Source organism: Oncorhynchus keta, chromosome 35 (assembly GCF_023373465.1).
Source record: "Oncorhynchus keta strain PuntledgeMale-10-30-2019 chromosome 35, Oket_V2, whole genome shotgun sequence".
Classification (NCBI taxonomy): Eukaryota; Metazoa; Chordata; class Actinopteri; order Salmoniformes; family Salmonidae; genus Oncorhynchus; species Oncorhynchus keta.
Genome location: NC_068455.1, coordinates 27,149,950 through 27,162,229, shown reverse-complemented (window position 1 = coordinate 27,162,229; position 12,280 = coordinate 27,149,950). Strand labels below are relative to the sequence as shown.

General features: G+C 42.4%; 1 protein-coding gene across 1 annotated transcript in view; it reads right to left on the bottom strand.

Annotated features, from left to right (window-relative positions):
• Nucleotides 1–809: 809 nt before the first annotated feature.
• brf1a (BRF1 RNA polymerase III transcription initiation factor subunit a) overlaps nt 810–12,280 on the bottom strand; it is a 71,231-nt gene continuing 59,760 nt past the window's right edge. Inside the window, exons 17-19 of the mRNA XM_035752126.2 lie at nt 5,266–5,317; nt 2,741–2,891; nt 810–2,571 (exon numbers count right to left, since the gene is read on the bottom strand). Coding sequence (XP_035608019.1) covers nt 2,540–2,571; nt 2,741–2,891; nt 5,266–5,317 — 235 coding nt within the window. The 3' untranslated portion in view covers nt 810–2,539. The remainder of the gene's footprint in view (nt 2,572–2,740; nt 2,892–5,265; nt 5,318–12,280) is intronic.

Genomic DNA, 12,280 nt, shown 5'->3' with positions numbered 1-12,280 from the left:
CCTGAACTGGGGCTAATTCACGCCAAACTTCAGAACCGGACATATTTCGAAGCCTTTTACCAAACTTCGCAGCCTATTATTTTGAAAGCTGGTTTGCCCCTTAGGGCCACTGTAAGAAGGCGAGTGGGTGATATTAATCCTAAACCTGTTTCACAAAGATTACTTGACAGGGCGGCCATTTTACATATCATAAAACAGTATATCAGACGAGGTCGTAAAATTATACTGAAGAAAGCTGAAAAATAGCCTACGCTCCAGGCTTTGATGGCTCTGGAGGAGTTAAATGTGATATCTACACACAATGGTGCTGTAAAGCCCCCATCTGAGTGGGAGGTTGGGTTCAGCTGGCAATGAAGAGAGAAGAGGATGACGTGCCTCTGAGGTGAGGTGTGGTAATGTTCTAACATGTCAGTCCAGCCAGACCCTCTCAGTGACAGGGTTTGATGGGCGGGGGCGAGGAGACCCAGACCTCTCCATAAAGTTAACTGTACACCTCTGCCAAGGGTGATATCTGATAGCCTTGAAAACCAACACCACTATAAAAAGGACAGAAAAAAATGGAATAAGACACCTTACCTTCTCTAAACCTTGCTTTATCCATTTGGAGATGCTAGGATGAGAATGCCTTTTAGCCAGCAGCTAAGTTACTGTACCATTTAACTCTGTTGATGTCACAATTAGAGGAGAATGGTCACTAAAACCCTGTTGTTTCACGTATTCATGTCAAAAGCAGTTCTAACACATATCAATACACGACGAAAAGATGATAGTAGACAAATTAGAAAAGAGAATAAGAACAAAAGTTTCCTGTTGGTAGGAGCTTTACTGAGACAGTCAATGCAAAACAAGTAACCTTCAACACAGACGGGTTAGTTGACGTCACGAAAAGGATGTGCACACTTCAAAATGGGGCAGAAGTCTGTTGTGATTCTGGATGGCCAGATAGCTAGCAACAATGACAAGAAACTGCCATGTGGGGAACTGTCGGTGGCTTGTTCAGCTAGTTATATTTCATTCCTGATACCATGTCTTGTTTTTAGGTTTTCACTGATGTCACATCTATGCTAATATGGCCAAAAATGTGCTAGCAAGCTAACCAACGACGTAGTGATCATTGTGCAAATGTATTTATGTTTTCAATAACACTGTAGACAAAATATAGTTTGTCAACAATCTAAGCCAACCTTGTTTTCCCCCAGTTTTGCACGTGTCGGTTTTGTTGCTAATCAACCAACCCGTCTATATACAGTAGCAGCAAAGTGGAAGGAGAGGCTGTGAACATTAGCCACATCCTAACTTCTCCTTAAATACAGTTGTTTCAGCACAGTGAACAAACCACCAGTGATCCTCCCAGTCAACATTTTCCAAATAAAATTCTAAAAGCGCATTTACAAAATAAATCCATAACGCAATGTCATTCATTTGGAATGGATAACATTGCATAGTTGATCATCAACAATGAATATATTTGGCAGCTTTTTGTACAATTAATTAAAGAAAACAAATCGTAGTACATACTATGCTGTTCTATCGTACGTGCAATGATTTACGAGAAGAAAAAAAAGTGTTGTTTGACGTAATGTCTGTTGTTGTAATACCCCAAACGGACGTGGCAGTATCACCGCTATGGATTCCAGCTTTAACACTTTAGTGATAATCCAGTCCAAAATAGTATGCAGAATTCTTCTCCATAAAACAAATAATGAGAAATCATACCACATTAAATAAATAGCAGCTGTTGAAAAAGAAATCCAAAACCAAATCAAAATGCTACCAGTTCAAATTGACCTAATCCTATAATACAGGTTTCAAGACTTCATTGGCTGAATGCAACTTCATCACCTCGATTAACATGAGCATTTAAACTGAAACATACTCCATATGATTTTACATATTCAAGGCATGATTATAGCAATACTTTGGCTTCAGACGCAAGCTTGCATACAGCTTCTTTCATACATGATTTTTGAAATACTGATTGGACTAATACCTATCTGTTATGACTGTTCCCAACACATTAGGTAGGGTACTTCACTTTCATGTAATTACAGACATAGTTATCCATGATAGAGAGGGGGGGGGTCAACAAGCTAAGGCAAAGTCAACATACACTACCGTTCAGAAGTTTGGGGCCACTATCTACAATAGTCATTTACAACAATAATGCCTACACTGTATTTCTGATCAATTTGATGTTATTTTAATAGGGGGAAAAAAGTGCTTTTCTTTCAAAAACAAGGACATTTCGAAGTGACCAAACTTTTGAATGGTAGAGTATACTTGAGTGACGTGAAATGTAGGATGAGACATTGCGGTTAGTCTCTTTGTTCGATCCAGCTCAATACTATCCATAATCTCTTTCCTCGATAAAGGAGATATCCTGAGAAGAAATGGATCCTGTCATCATCTCCATCCTCTTCACCATTCTGCGAGCATGAAAGCTGTCCCCGCCGTCTCAATCAATGAGTCACTTTCTCCAAATGGGACAGGGGGTTGGAGTAGCACAACGGTCCAGACAAACAGGCCAAACCCAGTAGTGCTAGAAACCATCATCATCATCACATCCATACTCTGGAGTAAAAGAAGACCAAATGATTACTCAACTGCTCTAAAAATACATGTTTTCAAACATATGTAGACACACTGGTAGCCAGACAACATGGCAACCCAACCAATGCAAGATGAGTTGGATAATGCCGATCTGGCTAACAGGCTAGTTTGAAGTATCTATCTTACTGACCGTTGCCTCCCAGCAGCTCCATGGCGCTGACGCAGGGCTCCTCCTCATCCTCCTCTTCCTCATCTGCCACATCGTCATAGACCACAGGCCCACTCTCGACCAGCACAGAGTGGGGCGACACCTCAGAGGCCACTGGCAGGGGGATGGCTATCTAAGGAAACAATAAGGAAAAATCCACTAAATCAGTCCAACTAGTAATATGATTCTGCACACTGAGCCTGAAAGCCTGAATAGATGTTCAATACGGAGGTTATAGCTAGCCTGATTCCCCCCCCATCCGAGTCCTACTGCATGTGGGTGTGGGCGAGGCAGGTGGGGGATCCACAGTGTGACGGAGACCCATTTCAGCTCCCTCTGCAGCAGTGCGTTTAAGCTCCTGCTGAGCTCTCTTCCCTCCCTCTCTCCATGGTCACCCTGCTGGGCCTCCCAGTGCAGAAAATGTCTCCTCATAATAGGAGCTGGAAGTCTCATTAATTATCATCAAAAGGAGGAAGAAAAAAATTATATAAATTATTCTCCAGACTAATCAGTGGGTGGGTGGCCACTGGGTGGTGAGGAAGTGTCTCAATCCTGGGAAAGAGCTATAGGATAGGCAGGGAGTGTTGAAAGACCCTTTCAGAGGGAATGAGAAGACATACTGATTCAACAATCTTGACCCCGGACAGTTTTAAAGGTGAGAAAACTGGGTGACCTTGGTGGAATCAGGTCAGTCATAACAGTGTGACGAGTCAGTGGTTCTCTGCCATAGCTTACACTTGATGAACTTGACTAGCCTCTCAGCTTTAAAGCCAGGAACAGTGAAGTTAGGCTAGTCTCTATTCTATTGCAGAGGTTTATCACAGGAGCCTGCCGGTTTCTCTGAGCTTGACGTTGAAACAGACATTTATTGCCAAGACTGTCAGGCAGAAGCACTGCACTGGGTAACTCAAAGTGCCATTTACTCCTAGGACATTTGTTTTGGAAATACAAAGAGAACCAGAAAAACTGCCAGGCAACAGCAAAGCACACATCTCCTTTCTCTCTTCTGTGCTCCTTTTCCTTTCCTTACATAACATGAATTCCAAGCAAACCCGGCCCCAACCAATCAGAGAAGCCATTTGATGCCAGTTCCCAGGGGGTGGTGAGGGGTTGCTTAGTAACAAGCTTTGTTGACCCAGCCCCTCGTGGCAAATGTTTTCTTCCTGGTTGCTGTAGCCTGCACTGGGAGATTCCATTCATGGCTGCCAACACCACATGAGTGAGAGAGAGCGAGCAAAAGAAGGGAATGGAGCGAGACACAGCAGCAGACGGATGAAGAGTGGGTGCAGGAGAAAGTGAGGCTCCCTCCTGTACTTTCCAGCCCACACCGCTTGAATGCATGTGAACCACAGCGGGACATGGCCGCAGTCCTCTCCCATTAGTGAGCCTGCTGCTGAAGAAAGTCTCTTCCCCCCCGGTCCATAGGAGACTAAAGGGTTGGTCAAAGAAAAGACTCACCCAATTTGAATATTATATCGTATTAGTGCATCTCTGAGCAATGTTCTATCGATTCCCGGGGTCATTTCATGTGTATCTGAGCCATCATCGCGCAAGCAGGCAGAAATACAGCCCGTAAGATGAGTTTTGCATCCTATGAAGATATAACATTCAAAATGGGTGAAAACCATAGGTCATGATTCCTTTCCCCCCCTTTTTTCTCAAGATATAGTGTTAGCGATAGTAGGCTTGGGCGGTATACCGTATATAGCCTTTCGAAAAAGCTACGGAATGGTTTTTCAATACAGGCAAAACTATTTTTTATACAGCTTCTTTCTTTAAAATTTTACCCCATTGTTTTCTTCCCCAATTTTATGGTATCCAGTTGTTAGTAATTACTATCTTGTCTCATCGCTACAACTCCCATACGGACTCGGGAGAGACAAAGGTCTAAAGCCATGCGTCCTCCGAAACACAACTTAACACCGCGCGCATCCAACCCGGAAGCCAGCCGCACCAATGTGTCGGAGGAAACACCGTGCACCTGGCTACCTTGGTTAGCGTGCACTGCACCCGGACCGCCACAGGAGTCGCTGGTGCGCGATGAGACAAGGATATCCCTACCAGCCAAACCTTCCCGAGGCCAATTGTGCTATATCACTTATAAATAAACTAAGATGTGCCAAATAAATTATCTCTAACTGGGTTTTGCTAACGTTGCTAACTTGCAAGATCAAGCTTCTTGGTAACAGCAGCAGAGGCAATCCCCTCCTGGATTAAGATTCCTGCTGCCTAATATATGTTTTGTGTGTGCTGCAAACTGCGTTTTGAGATACTTGCATAACTTTAGGAGCTGGGTTGTCTGTCCTAGTAGTAAATGTTTGCAAGTGCTCGTTACCATTTACCTAGCATCTGCTATGAGAACTTCTTAGTACTTCTTAGCATTCTGGTAAGTGACTTTTTTACATTTATATATTTTTCAATAGCACCCCTTGTGTGTACCCTTAGCGATAGTAAAAGTGTGTGTGTGTGTGTGTGTGTAAGAGACAAAAGCATGTGTAACATCTTACCTGGTCTAGAGCCAGCTTCTTAGGGGGGAGTCCTGATATGAAGGGCCGTAACCTGAGAGAAACAAAAACTTTGAAGAACAGACGTGGCTGCAATGAATGGCAGAGATGACCGTTCAGAAAAAGGACATAAAGGCTGGAGCGACAGACCGACACAGAGGGAGAGAGAGAGATATTCTGACAGAACACAGAGAGAGATGCAGTTGAAGTCGGAAGTTTACATACACTTAGGTTGGAGTCATTAAAACTTGTTTTTCAACCACTCCACAAATTTCTTGTTAAACTATAGTTTTGGCAAGTCGGTTAGGACATCTACTTTGTGCATGACACGTAATTTTTCCAACAATTGTTTACGGAGAGATTATTTCATTGTATCAAAATTCCAGTGGGTCAGAAGTGTACATACACTAAGTTGACTGCCTTTAAACAGCTTGGAAAATTCCAGAAAAAGATGTCATGGCTTTAGAAGCTTCTGAGAGGCTAATTGACATAATTTGAGTCAATTGGAGGTGTATCTGTGGATGTATTTCAAGGCCTACCTTCAAACTCAGTGCCTCTTTGCTTGACATCATGAGAAAAATCAAAAGAAATCAGCCAAGACTTAAAAAAAAAAATTGTGGACCTACACAAGTCTGGTTCATCCTTGGGAGTTATTTCCAAACGCCTGAAGGTACCACATTCATCTGTACAAACAATAATACGCAAGTATAAACACCATGGGAGCACGCAGCCTTCATATCGCTCAGGAAGGAGACGTGTCCTGTTTCCTAGAGGTTAAAGTACTTGTGTGAAAAGTGCAAATCCATCCCAGAACAACAGCAAAGGACCATGTGAAGATGCTGGAGGAAACAAGTACAAAAGTGGGGGCAGCAGGTAACCTAGTGGTTAGAGCGTTGGACTTGTAACTGAAAGGTTGCAAGATTGAGTCCCCGAGCTCACAAGGTAAAAAAATCTGTTGTTCTGCCCCTGAACAAGGCAGTTAACCCACTGTTCCTAAGCCGTCATTGAAAATAAGAATTTGTTCTTAACTGACTTGCCTAGTTAAATGAGGTAAAATGAAATAGTATCTATATCCACTAGAGGTCGACCGATTATGATTTTTCAACACCGATACCGATTATTGGAGGATCCAAAAAAAAAGCCGATACCGATTAATCAGACAATTTTTAAAATGTATTTGTAATAATGACAATTACAACAATACTGAATGAACACTTATTTTAACTTAATATAATACATCAAAATCAATTTAGCCTCAAGTGAATAATGAAACATGTTCAATATGGTTTAAATAATGCAAAAACAAAAAGTGTTGGACAAAAAAGTAAAAGTGCAATATGTGCCATGTAAAAAAGCTAAGGTTTAAGTTCCTTGCTCAGAACATGAGAACATATGAAAGCTGTTGGTTCCTTTTAACATGAGTCTTCAATATTCCCAGGTAAAAAGTTTTAGGTTGTAGTTATTATAGGAATTATAGGACTATATCTCGCTATACCATTTGTATTTCATTAACCTTTGACTATTGGGTGTTCTTATAGGCACTTTAGTATTGCCAGTATAGCTTCCTTCCCTCTCCTCGCTCCTACCTGGGCTCGAACCAGGAACACAACAGCCACCCTCGAAGCAGCGTTACCCATGCAGAGCAAGAGGAACAACCACTGCAAGTCTCAGAGCGAGTGACGTTTTAAATGCTATTAGTGCGCACCCCGCTAACTAGCTAGCCATTTCACATCGGTTACACCAGCCTAATCTCAGGAGTTGATAGGCTTGAAGTCATAAACAGCTGCTGGCAAACGCACGAAAGTGCTGTTTGAATGAATGCTTACGAGCCTGCTGCTGCCTACCATCGCTCAGTCAGACTGCTCTATCAAATCATAGACTTAGTTATAACATGATAACACACAGAAATACGAGCCGTAGGTCATTAATATGGTCGAATCCGGAAACTCTCTAAAACAAGACGTTTATTCTTTCAGTGAAATACGGAACCGCTCCGTATTTTATCTCACGGGTGGCATCCATAAATCTAAATATTCCTGTTACATTGCACAACCTTCAATGTTATGTCATAATTACGTAAAATTATGGCAAATTAGGCAGCCCACACTGTTGCATATACCCTGACTCTGCGTGCAATGAACGCAAGAGAAGTGACAATTTCACCTGGTTAATATTGCCTGCTAACCTGGATTTCTTTTAGCTAAATATGCAGGTTTAAAAATGTATACTTCTGTGTATTGATATTAAGAAAGGCATTGATGTTTATGGTTAGGTACACATTGGAGCAACGATACGCACCACATCGATTATATGCAACGCACGACACGCTAGATAAACTAGTAATAATATCAACCATGTGTAGTTAACTAGTGATTATGATTGATTGATAGTTTTTTATAAGATAAGTTTAATGCTAGCTAGCAACTTACCGTGGCTTACTGCATTCGCGTAACAGGCAGTCTCCTCGTGGAGTGCAATGTAATCAGGCGGTTAGAGCGTTGGACTAGTTAACTGTAAGGTTGAATCCCCGAGCTGACAGGGTAAAAATCTGTCATTCTGCCCCTGAACGAGGCAGTTAACCCACCGTTCCTAGGCAGTCGTTGAAAATAAGAATGTGTTTTTAACCGACTTACCTAGTTAAATAAAAGGTGTAAAAAAACAAATTTAAATCTGCCAAATCGGTGTCCAAAAATACAGATTTCCGATTATGAAAACCTGAAATCGGCCCTAATTAATCGGCGATTCCGATTAATCGGTCAACCTCTAATATCAACAGTAAAACGAGTCCTAAATCGACACAACCTGAAGGAAGAAGCCACTGCTCCAAAACCGCCATAAAAAGCCAGACTACGGTTTGCAACTGCACATGGGGACAAAGTTTGTACATTGGAGAAAAGTCCCCTGGTCTGATGAAACAAAAATAGAACTGTTTGGCCATAATTACCATCATTATGTTTGGAGGAAAAGGGGGAGGCTTGGAAGCTGACGAACACCATCCCAACCGTGAAGCATGGGGGTGGCAGCATCATGTTGAGGGAGTGCTTTGCTGCAGGGGGCACTGGTGCACATCACAAAATAGATGGCATCATGGTGCAGGAAAATTATGTGGATATATTGAAGCAACATCAAGACATCAGTCAGGAAGTTAAAGCTTGATCGCAAATGGAACAATGACCCCAAGCATACTTCCAAAGTTGTGGCAAAATGGCTTAAGTACAACAAAGTCAAGATATTGTAGTGGCCATCACAAATCCCTGACCTCAATCCTATAGAACATTTGTGGGCAGAACTGAAAAAGCGTGTGCGAGCAAGGAAGCCTACAAACCTGACTCAGTCACACCCACTCTGTCAGGAGGAATGGGCCAAAATTCACCCAACTTATTGTGGGAAACTTGTGGAAGCTACCCGCAACGTTTGACCCAAGTAAACAATTTAAAGGCAATGCTACCAAATACTAATTGAGTGTATATGTAAACCTTTGACCCACTGGGAATGTGATAAAAGAAATAAAAGCTGAAATGAAGCAATCATTCTCTGTTATTATTCTGACATTTCACCTTCTTAAAATAAAGTGGTGATCCTAACTGACCTAAAACAGGGAATTTTTACTAGGATTAAATGTCAGGAATTGTGAAAAACGGAGTTTAAATGTATTTGGCTAAGGTGTATTTAAACTTCCAACTTCAACTGTATATTCTAACAGACAGGCAGACACAAGCAGAAACAAAATATAATTACTTAACACATTGGAAAGAATTAACAAAAACAGAGAAGATTAGAATGCTATTTGGCCCTAAACCGAGAGTACAGAGGCAGAATACCTGACCACCGTGACAAACCCAAAATTAAGATAAGCTTTGACTATGTACAGACTCCGTGACCATAGCCTTGCTATTGAGAGAGGCCGCCGTAGGCAGACCTGGCTCTCAAGACAGGCTGTGCACACCGCCCACAAAATTAGGTGGAAACTGAGCTGCACTTCGTACACATATCCCATTCCAATAAAGCCCTATGAATTGACTTAAATTCCAAGAGGGCAAGAGACTAACAGGCAGAAGGGTGCCAACAGCAGCAGTAATTGCTGGGGAATAATATCTCCAGTGGATGAAATTAGAATCTCTTGGACGCTCTCTGCCCCCCCTGCCTGCCCACCCTCTGCCCCCCCTGGTGAGACCCACTCCCCTGGGGGCTTACTGTAAGTGCCTTACTCACACTGATAAGAGTGGAGAGAGAGCACTTTTAATTAATCTGCTTTACAAGGAGGAGGGTGGAGGAGAGGGTGTGTGTGTTCACTGTTCAGCAAGCATGGCATCTTCACTCCCTTTGTCAGAGCTTATTAGAAAAGCATCCAGCAGCACCAGCCTATTCTGGGCTTAGTGGTGCTAGCCTACAGACCTTGTACTAGACAGGACTGGGTGAGCAGGGTTCCCCAATAGGTCCCTTCCACAAACACAGGATCTTAGAGGCACCAGCACATACAGTTATACACATAAGGTAACCGATTCACTGTTGTGAGATGGAAAATGCATTAGTTAAATTAGTAGTATGAGGAAGCTATGGTATAAATATATGGACTATGATAATAGTGATAAATGATGATAAATGATAAATGATAAAAATATGATAAAAATATGATAAATATGATAAAAATATTTAAAAAATAAAATCAGGGCTTCAAACTACATTTTCCAGGCTGGGCCTGAAGTCTGAGGCAAAGTTCCTCCCTCCTCACCATCAAACTATGCATAAAGATAAACTACCCACAAAAAAAACTGTGGTGCCCACTCGCCCGTTTCCAGTATACACACACTTATTCTCCCAGTTTCTACTTTGGCAGGGCAGGCTGAGCGCAGTCCATTCACCCTAAAGTGGATTCTGGGACAGACAGCAGAGCTTGGCAGCATGAGACACTGATAGGGCCAAAAGTAGCTCCACATGGCACTGACACCATTCATACTCTACTCTAGCATCTCACTACAACACACTCAAACAGAAACATCTACCACACACCAAAATACCTGCTTGAGTAAGAACACAAACTCATACAGTGTATGAGGGTCCAATGTTTATGATTGTTAGGCTAGAAGACCAGACTTGTTTGTTACAAAACAGACATGGCATTTATGAAAGGGAGATCATGGGCTTTATGAAAGGGAGATCATTCTGCGTGGCCCTGGGGAATTCTGACCTCTAAAGAGGATGTTGGAGACATATTGGGTCATATGTGGCCTTTTTTAAAAGTCATGTGTGGCCTGGAGATTGGCCCTGCGTTCCCATGTGCCTCTGGGTCTGGGCTACACACACACACACACACACACACACACACACACACACACACACACACACACACACACACACACACACACACACACACACACACACACACACACACACACACACACACACACACACACACACACACACACACACACACACAACAAAGAGAGGGATGTGGTCGGTGTTCATGATGGTGGTAGAGTAGAGTGACGGCATCTGTCTGACCATGCCCACCAGGGGGAGGATCGCTGATCACACAGACAGGATCAAAATGCTACTACTGTACTACAGGTTCACTACTACCATCCTGGCTTGGAGTATCACAGGCTCAGTATGATCACAGACAGCCTGGGAGGAGCAAACACACACTACTACTGTATTAATATCATACTAATAACACACTACAGGGACACTACTACCACGCTGACAAGGAGGATCACACGAAACACAGACAATGCGGTCAAAAAAGATGAGCAGACTGTCTCACACCAAAAGGCAGGCAGAGACAATGTCAGAAATACCAAACAGTCCATGTACTCATTATTAGTGACGAAGGGTATACCGAAACATCGCTACTTTTTAAATACTACAACATAAAAAAACGATTTGATATTAGAATTTTTGTTGCTTTCGGTACCCAAAATGTGTCCCACGGATCAAAAGCCTGTATCAGTGAAGGTGATGTCCCCCTAATAATGCCAGCCCACACTGCCTATTCCACTTAGCCCAGCACTGGGAGTCTGGGCTGCATCATGTTAGCTCCTCACTCATGCTGCATACTTGAATAATGTGACACGGCATTTAGAAATGTTGAAACCATGTTGCAAAACAATGTCAATACAGGCTAGAACACTTTACAAGGCAAGAAGATACCAGTAGCTTCATTGGTTACATTTCATTTAACTAGGCAAGTCAGTTAAGAACAAATTCTTATTTACAATGACGGCCTAGGAACAACGGGTTAACTACCTTGTTCAGGGGCAAGATTCTTACCTTGTCAGCTCGGGGATTCGATCTAGAAACCTTTTTGGTTACTAGTCCAATGCTCTAACCAACAGGCTACCCGACCCTAAGCACACAGCCAAGACAACGCAGGAGTGGCTTTGGGACAAGTCGCCGAATGTCCTTGACGAGCCTGGACTTGAACTCGACCTAACATTTCTGGAGAGACCTGAAAATAGCTGTGCAGCAACGCTCCCCATCAAACCTGACAGAGCTTGAGAGGATCTGCAGAGAAGAACATGAGAAACACCCCAAATACAGGTGTGCCAAGCTTGTAGCATCATACCCAAGAAGAATCAAGGCTGTAATCACTGCCAAAAGGTGCTTCAACAAAGTACTGAGGGTATGAAAGGGTATGAATACTTACAGTACCAGTCAAAAGTTCAGACCCACCAACTCATTCCAAGGTTGTTCTTTATTTTATACAATATTATACATTGTAGAATACAGTGGAGACATCAAAACTATTAAATAACATATGGAATCATGTAGTAACCAACAACAAAAAGGGTTAAACAAACCTAAATATATTTTGACAGCTTTGCACACTCTTGGCATTCTCTCAACCAGCTTCATGAGGTAGTCACCTGGAATGCATTTCAATTAAGAGGTGAGCCTTGTTTAAAGTTAATTTGTGGAATTTCCTTCTTTCTTAATGCATTTGAGCCAATCACTTGTGACATGGTAGGGGTGGTATACAGAAGATGCCCTTTTACCAAATAGGGCTAAGTCCATACTA